A 17828-nucleotide genomic window follows, 5' to 3' on the forward strand; every position below is an offset into this window, starting at 1 on the left:
ACATAATGTTTCTGCTGAGACTAAGCTGTGAAATGTGATTATATGGTGAATGTAATAGACTAAACAATATGGACTAAATAAAACTTGTAGTTTCTGTCTGCTTTACTCCCTTCCCCATTTTAAATCCCCTTCATGCCTCCGCTGTTTCCATTAAAATTCCAAGTACACCAAATAGCTAAGTAACTTATTCTTTTAGTGATTGATTCCTCTGCATAAATATAGGTGTCTATTATAAAGTGAGATGCCCTCAGGCACCCCAGTCACCAGCTGCTAAGCCAGAAGGGCATAGACCTCCTTGAGATAATTCTTTGTATCCATCAGCCCCTTCTGGTGTCTCAGATATCTCAGTGCATCCCAAGTTATATACATGCCCATATTTATGCCTGTGTAGATGCCTATATCGTCAACTAAGTAAGAGTCCAAAGGCTTGGATTAATTTTACCTAATTTTAGCTGCCTGCAAAAGTAAGATTTCTGGTGAAACCTAGCCACTTACTAGCCAACTAGCTCCTAACAGCTTATGAAGAGAGACAGCATGTCCAGAGAAAGCCTTAAAGCAGGTGAGATAAACTGTCCAGTGAGAAAGACATTAAGTCCAGAGAAACAGTCATCTCAGCCTGTAAGACTAATCTTACCTCTGGACTCTGTACCCACTGAAGGGATATCCATTGCAGACCAGTAATGGGCCAGAATATTTAACAAAAAGAAACTTAAACATCTCAAAATTCAAGTTGAAATTTGCTTTTATGACTACTTACAACCAGCCTAGGAGCCAAAGTCTAAAATTTTTGTAATCTCTTTTAAATTCTAGTACTCCCCTGTATTACATTCTAGATTTACATTCCAGAACCCCACATCAAAGTGTTTTCCTTTTTGAGAGTCCATTGACTAATCTTTCATGGACTTTTGATTACCCCTGGCAGTCTGCCTACTAACTACTTTGCCTACCTTGGGTATACTAACTCAAAGCCTATTTGTCTTCATTAGAAATACCCCAGATTACAAATTCATACATATAGTTTAGTAGCCACTGCTAAGAACTTTACGCGTTGGGACAATATGGTTTCATCGATATAAAAATATCTCCCTTCCATTTTTTTTCTCACAAGCTTAAAGTGCTTGTGAGAAATCCAGAAAGGTATTCAGCAATATTTGCAAGATTCTTCACAGCACTTTTGACTGAAACAATGGAGGTAGAAAATGTGGAATATCATATAGTGATCAGTCTTTTAACAGCAAGACTTAAGATTTTTCTAAACTTGTGCATGAAGATGCAGTAAGCATATTAGCTTGCCAAGAATGCAGATGACAACACTTCTGTCATAGCCAGAAAGTATAGACAAGTTAATAAACACAACTCCTACAAATATTTAATTCCCTGACTCATTTCGCTCCCTCCATTGATACCTGCCCAATTCCTAGACCCCTGATAAAGCTACTGGTACATTCCCAAACTGCCCTTAATAATTTCCAGCTGATGGCACTCCTCCCAGCTGATTAATGCAATGGCCATATTTATTCTGAGCTATAGCTGGTTGTGATTTGCTTTGGCAGATGACATGTTGTCCCTTCACGGACATGCAAACAGCATTAACTTCCCTTGTGTTTCAGCCTTCTTGCTCTGGCTACTTCTAACAGACCATTTTGCTAGTCATTATATTCTCTACAGAATTGTCTTCACTGACAGATAAGTATTCCTAAATATTTAAAAGGAACAGGGAGGAAAAATTAGTGACACAACAGTATTGTACCAGGTACCAAATGAGGTTTATTACCCATGAGGTTTGATCCTCTGGACAGTGAGCTGTGTTGGAGCTGGAATAGAGAATATCATCCTTGACTAAGACAGAGATTGCTCTCAGAATGAAAGAGAGGAACAGGTTCAGATGGATGTAGTTCCGAGTGCAATGGAGTTTTCTAAGAAGAAATTTAAAAATCAGCATTTTAGATTTTGAGACAGAAAGCTCTTGAACAGACTTCTATTACTCTCCGGTCATTTCTCAGTAATGTGAACCCTTTCCTCCTCTGTCATATTGACAGTGCTGCCTTGCTGTTTTCTTTTATCACCATCCTCATCATTATTATGGGCTGTCCAAAATACACAAATAAAGTATCTCTTACTGCTTTTCAGCAGACCAAATGATCCCAGTGGTATTTCTCCCACACTTCAAATATACTGACAATAAATATAGATTATTATATCCTTCTGTGTGTGCATTCATCCCAGTGTTTTTCTTGCAGTCCAGTTATCCTGGACATATTTCAGACATGCTCTCACTTACATTTTCTGGTTTAATTTTTAATTTAACTCTTGCATTTTGGAACATAATGGCTTTTCATCCTGTGATGTGACAGTGTGTAGGAACAATTAAATATGCATTCAAAACATTAGAGTGCCTATCCTTTCTATCCAGTGAGATGTAAAACTTCTCTTCTTTAGTCCAGCAGCTGCGTGAAAGCCTGACAAACAAATGACAAATTAGACATTCCAAGTAAGTGCTCAGGGGAAGCAGGTTATAAATCGAGGGCTTTTCACTTAAAAGACATTCCCTTCAAGATCTTCCCATTTAAGAGATTTTAATTTTTTTTTTTAATAGCAAATCCCCAGAAACCAAACTGCTAAGAGGTTTTTTTGGGTCAATACCAGCACTTGAACTGCACCTGGAAATAAGCACTTTAGCAAGTGCAAGCAATGGAAGAGTGAAGATGCAATAGGACGTTATGGTGGTATGCAGTGGCAGCTTCCAAGTAGTCTTTGCATTTCGATTTCTACCAAAGAACACTGAATAATCCATTATAAAACTATTAAAGCAAGGATACAGTGAGTGTAGGGAAACAAATAACAGATCCATCTTGCTAACCCCCAGCTTGGCAAAGGAACATAATACCAGGTTGAACTTAAAGTAGTTGTCAAAAAATCCAGTGATTTTATGGCTATACATGTCCTTTACTGAAACAGGTTCTGTGAAAAACTGAAATACCACTATTACGTTGGACTGCAGTGCATGCTCCTATGGAATTCAGAAATACATGCAAGCTGCAAATGGCAGGAAAATGTTTTTCTTGAGTAACTAATTTAGATTATTAGTTCTTCATCCAGTTAAGTAGCTGAAATTAATAAATGCAGGAAGCTTTATGCTTATATATATATGTATAGGGAAGCCTATATACAAGGCTGTCAAACCAACATTCTGGAGGTAGTGGGCAAGAAGTATTTTACTTGGCATATATGTGATGATTCAGAATAACAAAGAAATGCTGTTCTTTAACAATAAAACAAAAGCTATCAAGCTTACTGCTTTTGATATGACTACCTAATGATACATAATTTACCATGTGAGGAACATTTACAGACAGTTGATGTACATGAAAGCACATCTTACCGAAATAATGGAGATTCGCATCTTTCTATTTGGTAAGAAACACATATCAGAGAAACTGACATTTGTTTGGAAGGTTTTGTTATACAGGAGTAACCCTGAAGCAAGTATAGTAAGATCTATAGTAAGATCTAGAATGTCAGTGTTATGTAGAAATATGCTGTTCTACAATTTATTTTCACTCTGAGTTGGAACAAACTAACCTTTTTTAAAACATCTGAAAAATATTATTTTCAATTGTTTTGATTTCCACTTTTCTAAAACTTTTTATTAAAACTTAGACATTCAAAATGAAGAAATAGAAACTTGCACTCTAAATTTGACTCAATCAAAATTACTAGCTTTGTTGTTTATAAATTAAGTTTGCAGAAGCAAGGATGTGTCTGAAAAATTGGCAACCTCCAACAGGAAAATACTGTGCTGGAAAGTTACCAATTAGCTTTAATTATGACAAGTAAATAGAATATTATGTGGAGAGTGGCACCATAGTAACGTGAAAAATGCTGTCAGCTTAGTCTGGCAAGGTATTTACAGATATTCACATTTTAAGTCTTTGTTTTGAGATTAAAAGATTAGCCAGATATAAAATCCTTTCCTTTTACAATGCTTCTAAACGTGTCCTTTACAGATATTAATAATGGGAACCCATATAATATTTCTGTAAAGATTAAAATCAAGGCCAATTCTTTGGAAGAAATGTGAAGCAGAACATTGCAACTGCATGGAAACTTTCAGAAACAACTCTTCTTTCCACATGGTTCTGTCTTTCATGTGCTTATAGCTGATACCACAAATAACTGCAAAGCCCCGAGGCTGTACCTGTTCTGCCAGACAGTACATAACAATATATAATGGACTGCAGAAGTTAAGTTGTAGTATGTTACTTAAAAAAGAATTTCCACTTCCTTTTCATAAACACATTACCTACAATTAAATTAAACTCACATTACTCCATGTTTTCTTTCATTAAAAAACCTGCACATATTCAGGATTAAATGCAGTATAATTTGAAGCATACATGTGCAAATCCATCAATGCACAATTATCTCTTGTGTTACCAATATCCAGAGCTGAAATCATTGGCTGCTTGCTACATGCTTGAGAAACTATATACTGAACAGGGTATTTTTACAACTTATATGGGTTCCTAATTCAACTCATTGTGTTAGGAGGCCCCTACAGTCCCTGCAGATAAGAGAGAAACATGCTTCTTTAGAGTGAGACTTAGAAGACCCCATGTTCCCCCCTGAAAAAAAAGAACGGGTCTTTCCACTGCCTCAACAGAGAGACTGGATATTTAAACTGAAGTTGAAGGTTTAAAGTACACCTCTGAAATTCTTGATCTTTTTGTTATAACTGACTTCTGGTGATGGACAACATTCAGATGTCTATAACACTGTCCTATATGCGTTATTAGGTTTTGGCAGTTTTGAAAATGCACTATCTGCCTGTAGCATTTGCTGGTAGAAAGAAGACAGCCATGAGTGACTCAACTCATTTTTTTCAAAGATATTCCAAAATATAATTATGGGTTATATATCTGCTCTGAATAGTCTCTGAGTATTTAAATACTGAGAAAATTTGATGGCAGATTGAAAGGCTTACAGAACTCACCACAGGAATAGTTCATTAGAGGAATAAGGCTCTGACAAAGAACATGCTGTCCTCTACATCGTATGTGTACTTCTTTCCTACCAAATCTGAGAGATGTGTTTTCTTGGTTTACGTTGTGTGGAATGGAACAGAAAAGTAGTGTGAAGTTTATAGTGGAGAATATAAAGGTTATTCTATTAGACAGGTAGAAGTGATAGATAAAGTGGAGAGACTGACAAAAGCTATGATACTGATAATACCATTTTGCAACTTCTTTTACCAACTGGAGATTGTTTTAAGTTTCAGAAACCTCCCAGAAATTAGGCAAACCCAACAGATTGTACTGCCTTTCCTAACACTGCGTAACAAAAGCATTGCGCACCCACCACTGTCCTTCCGTGCAATTACCCACACCTTTACAATCCTCCTTGGACAAATTAAGGATTACTTTGATTATAGTACCCCTGGAGACCACTCAGAAGCTTCTGCAGAATATCACTGCCCACTTTTCCAGTTCTGAAACCAGCATCCTACTAATCTTCAAAAGCAATTCAAGGTGTCTATTTTAATAATCAAATAGAAAATGCTTTATATAATCTATTCCTAAATGACTATTCTTTCTTACATGTGCTCCAATGTCTGTAGATTTCTAAAATGATTTGAATTTTTTTAACCTGACTGGTGCTAGCAAAAATCAAGTTAGCATTCCATTATCATCAGCAGTTTAATTGAGAAAAGTGTAAAACCAATGCTTTTCCTAAATATCTGAGCAATCAGGCAACAGTTAAAACCTTCTTATTGTTGTATGTATTTACTCATGAAAAATACATACCTGAAAAGGCAAAGAATTATACTTCCTGTTGTAAGAGCAATCAGAGATACGCTGTGTCCAAGGGTATAAATTGCCTTCACCCTTACATAGAAGTTGACCTGCACAGAAAAATATATATGCAGAAACTACTTACTGATATGTAAAGCTGACTGTAAAATGATGTATTTTTCCATTAAATAGGTCTGAAGGCCAAATAAATAGCATTATTTTCACTCTTTGGTCTACAGTACACGATGTTTTCTCTTTATTCCAAAGTATTTCTGCAATGCAACATCTCAAGCCAATTGACCTCAGTAGAGAATTCAGCCTCAGGAACTCAAAACTTAGACACACAAACTGGTACAATTTCAGCTGATTATCCCATGTCAATGAGTCAAAGAAAGCATCAGATTTATCAACTTCCATAAACACAATCAAACTGGGAAAAATGAGTTTGAAAGAATGGGTTATCTCTGAAAGGCAGAATTTCTCTCAGTCCTTCTGCCACAGTGTACTTTCTAATGCATTTATACATAAGTTTAATTTTAAAGACAGGTTTAAGTATCCTTAATTTCCTAATATAAATGTTCAAATACTTTATTAAATTGTGACCCAAACAACCTTCTTTAGCAAAGTTATATGCTAAAACTTGGAAAGGAAATTTTTGAACAGAGGAAAAGCAGACTGAAGTGCACAGCCCGCTGATTAACTGCAATTATCTGTACATTTAGCAGCTACATATTACATTAAATCCTCTACTGAATGACAACATCAAGAAATATAATGCTAAATATTCTCGAATTAAGGTGCTTCTTCATTTATGCCTACAAAAAAGTCATTAGACTGACATTATTTCCACTCAAGGTAGATAAAATATTAAAAACCCTGAATTTTTTACTATGCTATGAAATTAAAGTTTTAATAGCAGTGTAGAATGTGCTGTGTATAACAGACAGAATTTTATGTTTTTAGTGCACATGGTTATATCACTCATTTTCTTGAACAATGTTTGTAAAAAGTAGCAAGGAATCAGTACTTAAAAATAAACTAAGAGAGTAAAAGGAAAGCAAATCACTTCATACATTTATTTTTATAGCATTAAAAGGCCAAGCATAGAGGTAATTTTAGCAATCCTGATTAGTGATGAATTAGCTGGACATCCACTTAGCAAATATTATACAGATCTGGAAAGACTAAATGCAATGTTAAATAAAGAATCTTTCACTGCACTATTGTTGATATGATTGATTAAAGGGGAAAAATAAAGGAAAACTATCTGGCATAGATCTGAAGTGTATTCATAGAAAATTTTATGCTTGTTAGGAGCTAAAAGTGGTATCCAAGGTGCCACAGGAAACAGAAATCTATTTAATTAAGAAATAAGCTGTGATGGCCTTTTATACAACAACCCTGACATTTAAATGTTTTGTTTGCTTTGCATAATATTCATTTACTGCAGTGATAAAGGAGGAAAATATGAACTTAATGAAGTTTCCAGTGCCATTAGAATGAACATAAGAAGGTTCCTCACTTAAAAACCTGAATAAATACTGCCTTTTTTTTTTTCAATTGGTGTCCCTAGCTGCTTAAAATGTTAAAACCTAAAGTATTACTTTACTTCTCCCTATAAAGAGCCTGCTATATATTTGCAGAGCTCCACTGCATTTCTAGGGACTCTGTGGACATAAATTGTAGGCTCTATTTCACCTAGTGTTGTGTGTCTACACTGCAAATATAAATGCCTAAGGCAATGGAGGGTCCCTTCTTAGGGCCTTCTAGGAAGCACATCTTGTATCTATGCAAGCAGTCAACATGGGCTTCATTGGATATATTTCTACAGACAGTGAAGAGGCCCTACAGTGACTAATTCAAGTGTAGCTACCCAGAGTGTAGAAATGCTTCCACTTAGACAGATGCCCCCTAGAGATAGTGGTTTTCCATATGAATCCTGTGTTTGCTAACTAGGACTTTCAGTAGTCCAGTGTTTCTTGAACAATGTTTCTAAAATTGTTTTCAAATACAATTTTTTTTTTTTTTTTCAAATTTAATGTAATTTCACATAAATCAGTTCTGAAGATCTGCCCTTCAATTCTCTGATAGAATGGCAGAATTATACTCCCCAGTCAGCTCATTTTTGGGCAGCTCTAAAAACCATGCCTACAGAGAAGCACTGCAGACCACCCCTATGCTTCTTTAATTTGGCTTCTGTCATAGCAAAAGGAACATCAGCCTGTCTCCAGGCAATCTGCTGGGAAGAAAGTGATAAACAGTACCTCAGCAGCAATTGAAACAGCCCATGGCACCAAGACCACCACAAATGCTTTGGGTACCCTCTTTCATTTATTCAACCTGACCTGCTCTGCAAAATTATGGATAAAGGATGCTTCAATAAGTGACTAAACAATCTAGCAGTCTCGTCTCCCCATCAACAATATTCTGGAAGAAAAGGAATTCTATTTCCTGACTTTGTCCACATCAGGAGTTGCAAATACACTGTAAAGCTTAGCAATGATGCACAGCAGTTCTACAATATGTTCTATTTGTTATCATCTTGTTGGCATTTGAGACCCTACTTCAACTAAGTACATTTCTACAGAGCGTACAAATAGAAGATTGAATGGCCTCTAAATCAAAAATTCTTAACATGCACCATGTAAATATTGTAAACTTGAGGAGATAAATGTCATTTACAGAAGAACTCACAATGGCAATAAATCTGTGCTGTTTAAATACAAAGTGGAAGATTTCTTGCTCACTTTCATAGAAAAATATGATTTGCAGAGATACGCTTTTAACAGTAACTATGATGTTGAACATCATATTACTGCAAAGCAGAAACACGGGTCTGCCAGTATCCTAAAGCAATGCACACAACACCTGGTGAGAGTGCACAGGGACAACTTTACACTCAACTTTACACAGACATTATGAGGAAGCTGACAGTACTAGAAATGCTGTTATTTTGATGCAGGGTTCCTAAAAGTATTTGAATTGAAAAAATACATCTAGCTTACAGTAAAGATATTAGTAATTTTGATTATAGAATTCTGTAGTCACAGGATAAGTGACTACTCCTCCTGTATTTACATGAGGCATCGAAGATTCCAGCAACTATAAGAAGTAATTTCAACTTGCATGTTTACTTTCAACAGAAAAGTAGTTATTCTTGAATGTTTGACATTTTTGAGAGCTCATTACTCAAGTCCTCAGCTTTTACCTGACACTGAATAAACACTCATTTCTCAAAAATGAGTCATAACATCCGTTACTATTAATTCACTCAAATGGTTTCTGTATCTACTGCAGAGAGTGGATTTTAAAGACTGTACTTTGGGTATATGTCCTTATGGTTCTGAGTGACTAATCCAGGCTGTATAACATACACAAACACATACTACACATCTTACTATAGTATATAATGATTCAGTTAAGCTGTATCAGCACCTTTACATTTAATGTCTTAAATATTTTAAATCACAGACAGCCCAAAGTGTGCACTCTGCTCGTCAGAATAGAATACCCTAACTCGTTGATACTCATTCTCTCCTTTCAAATAAATAAAATAAAAACAAATAGAAAATCAGACATCACCTTTTGGTCAACATAAGTTCCACTGACATGATAAGCAAACTGTACCTACTTGCTTAAATCTACTACTTGAGATGCCTTGGAGTACCTAAAACATGTGACAAAGGACCTCTTTGCTGGAATGGCCGTGCCCAATCAAATGGCACTAGATACCTATGTTTAGGCAATCACATCAAGCCATTAGACACCTACATCTCTAATAAATATCTAACTTTAAGAATTTTGATTTGCAAGTTCATTTTCAGCCTTTCAGGTTTTAAAATATGTGGTAAGAATGTGAATGTAAACAACTGGAAAGGATTTTATGTGGTTGACTGTGTTAGTGCAGACATGACAGAGAGACCCAAGAAAATTCTTCCAGAACCTGCTCTGGTATTCCAAACACAGCCGAGTAAGTGCCCACCAGATAAGAAAACCTGACACATAAGGTGAAAGGATTCACATTCAGCTTTTACTGTGAATGAGTAAGAACAAATATCTTCCAGTCATTTCTTCTGATGCTATTATTTGCAATTCAACAAGTTTGCTGCTTATAAAAGTCACTACTTGTGTTATTATATAATTCTCATCTATTTATTGTATTTTTATTATGTTAATAATCCTTTAAAAGGCCTGAGCATACCAGATCTAGAGAGATATTATATATTCTCATTAATTTTTGTCTTGCCTTGAAAAGTTTTGGTTAGGAAATATATAAATTGTCTGGTGCCAAGTATATAAAATTAATATCTATGTTTAGTCTGCATTGCCTTTGCTTGGTTTTTCCCTATTTTTGCCTATTTTCATTTCAGAATGAATCACACTGCTCCTGCATTCTTTTCACCCTCTCATTCCTGTCCTGGACACAGCACCTATGATATGGTCATAAGTTAAGAACACGGAATTAACTGATTTACAGATCTAACGATCCACAGTCACTATAGTCTTTATATGGCATGCACTAAGATGTTTATAGAAATGATTCTGGACCAGAGTCCTTACTGGAAAATCGCAGTCAGACCAATGTTCCCATGGGAAAGCCTTGATTCTGCTTATATGTTCTGTGTTGCTTCAAGTCAAGAACAATGTGAACTCAATATATTTTTTACTTCCCCTCTTCTTGGAATCCATTACACTAAGTAACAACACTCAAATTTGTCTGGTTTATGTAATTCAATTGAGTATTTTTTCCATTTTTTGTGGAATCACTTTTTTGAGATCTCTATAAAGTTGATTTTAGGAGAAGCAATTTTGCCCTCCTGTAGATGTTTTCCATGCACAGGAATGCAGAGTTCCTGTTTAGTTAAAATAAAGTGCATAAATAAAATTAATTTAGAATAAAGTGCAGGACAGTACAGTACAGTAAAGAAAAAGATGGACTCATAGCCACTCAAATGTGCACCATTCTCACAATAGATAGGGGCTTTAATATGTACATATAGCTCTGTATGCATTCAGATGATATATATTTTATAAGTCAGTTAGAAAATAACCTAATTAAAGTAACTTAAATAAAATTAAATACTATCTTTGCCAATTCAGCTTGCTTCAAAACCACACAGTTAAACTGATTGAAGTTTTTGGGTAGCCAGAGTTTGAGCCTTAGTGAATTTTTAATGCACTGCTTCTGTTGCAATTTACATTTATTAAAGTGAGTCACTGGTCAAAAGGAGTTCTCATTCTCACCAGATCTAAAATGAGCACAGAGCATGCCATGAGCACAGCTCCAATTCTAGCTGCTGTGAACTGCAGATATTACTTTTGTTCAAAATGCCCTGTGCTTTTCTCTTAAAGAAAACAGTACTGAAGAATGATTTTATAGCATGTTAAAGAAATCCAAGATGTCTACTTCAGATTTCAGCATTGGGTGGTTTGAAACATGCCCAATGAAAAAGTTTGACTTTTTTTCTTAAATCATTGCATACCCTCTTGAAAAATCTGTCTAGATTTGATTTCAAACATACTCCATTGACTGAATCTTTTGAAATTGGACCTGTCTTATTTGTATCTGATTTCAGAATTCTTACTGAAGGAAAAAAGTGAAACCCCTCATGAACTTTCTAACAAAGCATCAGTTGCCCAGACACAGTGGTGTGACTGTGGTTCTAATTTAGCCTCTAGCTGTGTGCTCTGAGCTTGACAGTAACTGTCAGGCAGGCTGCATGTAAAATGACTCCCTTCACTTTGACCCACTAGGGAGAATCGAAGAGCTTGTCTTCCAACAGAAAAACCACATTATTTAAGATAATGTTTCTGGCATTCTGTACACACACATGACCCCTACAACAAATAGTCTGACTAAAATCAAAACAAGAATCCCATGTACTTTAAGTCCAGCACAATAGCTGCCAGTGTCAGCAGGACTGAATCTATCTGCAGGCCATTTATTTGCCAAATGGGTGAACATGAAATAGCTACATGGAGGTGTAAGTCAGGATTGAAGCTAATCAGCCAAGAGTACTTTGACATTACCTTAACACTTAACACTGACCGTAGTCAATTTGTTCAAAGTAGAAGTTAAGAAGAAATAATTGTGCAATTGAAATGATTTTATCATACATCACAGATTTTTAATTATTCTCTATTCTGTACTTGATATTGTGGCTAATGAACATATTTCCTTCTTTCAGACCATTTTACTGGTATAGTGTTACAATAATTAGAAATCTTAAATGTTTTAAAATTTTCTACTGATCAAAAATTAACCCTGCTTCTCAAACTATTGCAATGCTAACTAAACACTACTACATTTTGAATCCATTACATCAAAATTATAATTATTTAAATTTAGGTATTATGATTTTTAAAAACAAGGAAAAAATTCAGATTATTAGCATCAAGCATTTTATGAGACTCAGCATCAAAGAGGATGCAATCATACTGCTACGTAAATTTCCTGTATGAGCATAAGACATAGAAGTTTCTTAATTTGCCTGTAAGACCTATATAACTCCTAGTGACTCAACAAAACAATTGGCAAATGGTGTTCTGAACTTATATGCTTATTAAATATACACAACCCCCATAAAGACAAATAATTAAATTCTGAATTGTGTTGTGGTGGTTGAAAACCAGGAAATTATTTTAGATTAATATTGGCTTACCTATAGCTATTAAATATTTGTCACTACTTTGTATTTTACGTAGTACCATTTAAAAACAAACTCTTTATATTGTATTGCTGCAAAAGAAACAGGCAAAGCAATATCAAATCTGATAGCACATAAAAATCAATGTCTTTTATGTAAGATGGTCATATTTTATTTCTTACTTACTATTCTCTGTGAACCATAATTAGTCAGGTCTCAATAAAACTTTAGCTTTAACTTCTGGACTTAATTAAAATCTTCAAGATTGGCAGGAATAAAATGAGTGCAAAGAAGGTATGGATTGACCAAAACAGAACAACAGAATAAATATCAAAACTCCCTTCGATTTTTCAACTGCTTTCAAAGCTGATTCGAGTCATTCATATGAAATGACATGAAATTTTCTGCAAGTCTAACAAAACTTGCAACAGTAGTGAGAACAGCTGGTCTCTGCAAAATATTCGCATGATTATCTGAGCAATACTGATTCCAAAACTGAAATCCAACAATTTAAAGTTTTGAGGAAAACATTCACATTTCAGCCACTAAACTAAACTCAGTGGTTAGGCACAGCAGACAGCAGCAGTTTACAATTTTCAGAACAATTTTATAGAAGCTTTTACAGAATCTGTGACTTATTTCCAGACTATAAAGATGTTTCTTCTTTTTTGTGGCTACATAATGTTAACAGGTTTTTAAAGGGTACAGAAAAACACACACATAAAAATAAGTAGGATTAGTACAAGTTTGTGTAAGTAGCGTTATCTTCAATATGCTTTTTAAAAAATCTATTCTTGAGCACACTTGTGTTTTGTTTTCTTAGGACAGACAGCTTTTTCTGCTAATGTTTCCTTTAAAGTTAGTTTCATGTTATTTTACCAAGTTCAGGAGACAGAAGTCTTCTATTTATTTACGTAACAGACATAGCACAGAAGCTTCCTATGCAAAGTTGACAGTTACCCTCTGGATCTTTCAACCTCAGCCTTGGTTTGGAAGGACCTCTAGGGGTGAGAGGGTAAGTCAGTGCTGAAGGACAAAATGCTCTGAAGAAAGTTTAGGCAGGGTGCGATTCTTTGTCCAAAGGACATTTGCTATTGGCCAGAAGTCACCCTTAACATAAAAGAAAAACTCACACCTCTTTATTCATTTAACCAGAAATATACTTGATCATCAGTCTTTACGATCATTATCATCCTAAGTGACATGGGGTTTTTTTCCTGTGGGCTAGGATATTCCTGTAATGCTTTATGTAAGAGAGTAGTATTCACAGATATGATTACTTACAACTATATTAAAATTTCTCATCTTACATTTTCATGATGCATGTGTCAGAGCACACTCCGTAATATCCAAATATTCATACTAGAAGAGCATATCAGAAAACCTTAAACTGTAGAAGCAATGTAAAATCAGAACTGGGTCTAGCAAATGAGTTCAGTGCTTTAGAAACACTGAAAGGGGTAAATGCAAATAGAAGTGCAATAAAGAACCCTAGTTCTTTCCTTTTGCGAAATTAACTTAATAGCACAGTAGACATTGCAAAAATCTTGTAGTACTTACTATAAATATAAACTGAGATAAGGAGATGGATTACGTATTGTGGACAATTTACTTTTTTATGAGCCACTTCTACACATTTTTAAATAGTGTAGAGAAAAATAGAATTTATTAAAAATACATACAATAAAATTGGTATTCCTGGTGGTATTTAATAATCTTTACACAAGTAATTAATGATAGCCCTTTTCTGCCATGTTTCTCCTCCAATTCACCCTAACCCTAAACATCACTCAAAAAGATGTGACTAGCATTGCCTTAAGTATCTCTTAATAACAGTAGCATCATTAATTTTAATTATGCCTGTAAGAATATCTTTGTGTTCAAAGTTACCTAACCCCAGTGGGAAAGATGACAACTTTCTAAACGCACAAACCTCCATAGCTGTTTGTGTAAGCATGCACCAGCATACGTGTATCTGTGAATGTGAACATTGTCACTGCATACTGGTATTCTGCAGTGTCTTTGGACAATCTGCAATTAATAAATAGAATTCCCATTGTGATCTACAACAGAGAATATCAGCTCATATTCAGGCCTTCTCACTTCAAGTCAATGGAAGATGATTTTGTACTTATTTTAAGGAATACTGGTCTCTTAATCACATCTCATAGAAAAAGTAACAAAAAATGCAGAATGTAATGTCAATGATACAGCGTGACTTACAGGCACACAGAAAAAGCATTGGTAGATAGCTGCCATGCATTACATTTTGTTTGGAAGGAAGGATTCAATTTAGGCTCAATACAAACAATCCATTAGTCCAGTGCAATGATCCACTTCACAGACAGTATTAATGAATCTGTTTTCTAAAGGTAGGTACAGACATTCAGGACAGTGCTTTTGTCAGTCCTGACCTCACTGCCTTGACTCCACTTGTCTTGGGTACTGCATCTGTATTGCATAGTGGGTAGCACACCTGGTAGCACACCCACACAACTGGGATGTTGTCTCTGAAGAGTAAGTGCTTCAGGAAACTGGCCATATAGGGGGATACTTCTTCCACAGATGACGCTTCTACTTATGCACAAGCTGCAACAGTATCACCCCATATATTAGTCCTGAGCATCTTTCTCTCCATGATTTTGTCTTTGTATGACCCTATGCATTCAAATCACATAGCCTGTAACTTGTATACATTGGGGGTTTCTGTGTGATCTAATAAATCTTGGACCAATTCATGCTAAGATTAGACAAAGCTGTATTAACTGATCCAATCATTATTTTAAGTGCATACATTTCAGCCCTTTACATTCACCAGGCATCTTCCTATATATTAGTAATGTTAACAGAGAGTTTAATACTGTCTGAAGACAACTGGGACACATCTCTGGCTTGTTCAGTCTAGACAGAAGATGTCAGATTACGTCAAAGAAAGGTTGCAGTTGTGGTGTATCAGGAACCTACAGCTAATTTCAAATGTTAGGCAAATTGTTTCTTTTTATAGAACCTGCTAGTATACCACTTGACATGGAATAAAAATTGATTGTTTTAACTCTGAGTAAAATCAATGCAAGCTGTGGAAGCAGAGAAGTTCTTTCAGCAGAAAAATAATAGATGACATGCTTATGGTATTTTTAAATAAGCTTTCTCATTTCTGCATAAAAAGTCGGTACCTATTAATAAATTGCCTGTTCAGTATTTGCTCACCAATCTCTATCATTTAGACGTTTTCTAGAGTATTCAAAACTGCCCCAGTAGATGCATATCTGGAGAGATATATATGTCTGCGTGCATGCATATATAAAAATAAATATAAAATATGTATAGAAATAAGTCCCCTTTGAAGTAAACACACAAGTCCATATCCTAAGAGACAGTAAAAAACCCCAGGAATAAACACTTAATTGGATCTATAATGTAAACTCATTCAGCAGTGAAGATGCAGGCACCAAACTGACACCACAGTTTCTACCTACTCCTTTAACATTTTCTTCTGCATGCAGAAGAAAACTTAAGTAGTATTTTGCCACCTTACCTAAAATACAATCTCCTTAGTTACTGTAACTTTGAGGGCAACCTCATACATCACCCGGAAAGCATATTGTTGTATGACATTTTCGTGTCCAAAAAATTTTATATCAAGTACTTAAGATTTCATTTTTAGCTCTTATTGTTGAAACTCTATGTCAAATAAAAATTAATTACACTGATTTATGTTAAGTAAAGATTTTTTGTTTTCAGGTGCTACCACTGAGCACTAAGATCCAAAATCAAAATAACATCTTTCTGTGTAACAGTTGGCTGATGCAGAACCTCAAATGCCTCCTGAAATCTCACAACTGAATGATACTCGCATTTTTCATTTTGTCTCCCATGAAGAGACACATTGAAACATATGCTTTCCTGTTTCCCTTTTCAGATTTTATTCTGATAATTGTTGTCCATCCCTTAACCATGAAAAAAAAAATATTTGCATAGGAACAACTTATCTTCTGACAAGCCAGCACTACTTTATCCACTTTTTGACTTGTCAACCTTAAGGTTAGAAAAGAATTATTGTCTTGTTCCACTGGAACAGTCAGGCAAAGAATATTCCTTAAGTAATGACACTGATTGTTTGTAAACAAAATTTTACTCTGTTAACTTCAGCAGGAAAACAACCAGGAAATCCGTAAAACGTGATGGAAAAAGGTACTTCCCTCAAAAAAAGAAAAAGATACAGTATCTGCAAAGTAAACAAATTCATTTTTCCACTTATAGTGTATTTAAGATATTTTGATAGTTTTTTGAGCTACTTCTAATTGATAGCATAATTTAAAGTCCAGTATAAATCTACAATAATTCCAATGACCTAAATACATTCGACTTTACTTATAACTTAAACACATACTAGAAAGCAAGTGGTGCCTGTATTACTAACAGATTAGTACAGTATTAAGATTTGTTATAAAAAACTTCTAGAAAGAACACAAAGCAGATCATACTGTGCACAAGCCAAGTTCTACTGCAATATTAGAAATACAGATTCATTATTGCAATTACAAACTGTTTATAGCCTTGAGCTTCAAACGGTTACTGAATTCTACATTTCAAATTGTATCTTATATGGCATTTGCAATCCAAGCATATGGCAATTGCTACCAAAAATTACTACAGATTTTTCATTAATTCTGATTGAGGAAAATGGGAATTGTTTAGAAGCAGAGTATGTCTGATAGCTGTATTGAACACCAGTATCTACATTAATAGAAAAAGTATTTTTCCTACCTTATAATCATCTTCATAGTCATTATATCCACAAGTACTTAAGATGTCAGGAAAAATATCTGACCATCCATTACTTGTACAATTTTTGCTAATATTTCCTGTAAAGCAAAATTTGAGAGTTTAAATCAGAAGTATTCAAAAGTCTCATCAATGAGTTTTTAGACAACTTTGTCATTCTCCATTAACATCCTGTATTTCCAAGCAATCCTGTTAAAGGAACCCAGCCATTTTATCCATGTGCTCTTCACTCATATTATTTTGGCTTTTACTCGTGCTTGGAGTTGCTTTTGCATTAGAGAAAATTAAAAGTAATTCCAAGCTGTGATGGCAGGCTTCTGCTTTGTATAACAGCTATTTCTGTTATGGCTGCAAAAGCATTAAATATTTTGCTGGTTTATCTAAAGTATTCCAGAGGGAGCCTTTCAGCTTACTCTATAAAGGGGACAATTTGTAGGTAGAGTAATTTATAGAAAAGTAATTTAAGTCAGAGTTGTTCTAACCAACTTTTTAAGCTTTTCTGAGAAAGCAACACCAAATCTTCTACTGAAGAGTGATAAAAGCTTTTGTATGTCATGGTGATGAATTACTGCTACAGCAAATGTTGGTAGAGTTGGTAATGCAC

General features: G+C 34.9%; 1 protein-coding gene across 1 annotated transcript in view; it reads right to left on the reverse strand.

Annotated features, from left to right (window-relative positions):
- Positions 1-17828, reverse strand: part of VIPR2 (vasoactive intestinal peptide receptor 2) — a 48364-nt gene that overhangs the window by 13441 nt on the left and 17095 nt on the right. Inside the window, exons 4-6 of the mRNA XM_030507334.1 lie at positions 17207-17304; positions 5805-5902; positions 1775-1916 (exon numbers count right to left, since the gene is read on the reverse strand). Coding sequence (XP_030363194.1) covers positions 1775-1916; positions 5805-5902; positions 17207-17304 — 338 coding nt within the window. The remainder of the gene's footprint in view (positions 1-1774; positions 1917-5804; positions 5903-17206; positions 17305-17828) is intronic.

Source organism: Strigops habroptila, chromosome 1 (genome assembly GCF_004027225.2).
Source record: "Strigops habroptila isolate Jane chromosome 1, bStrHab1.2.pri, whole genome shotgun sequence".
NCBI classification, from domain to species: Eukaryota; Metazoa; Chordata; class Aves; order Psittaciformes; family Psittacidae; genus Strigops; species Strigops habroptila.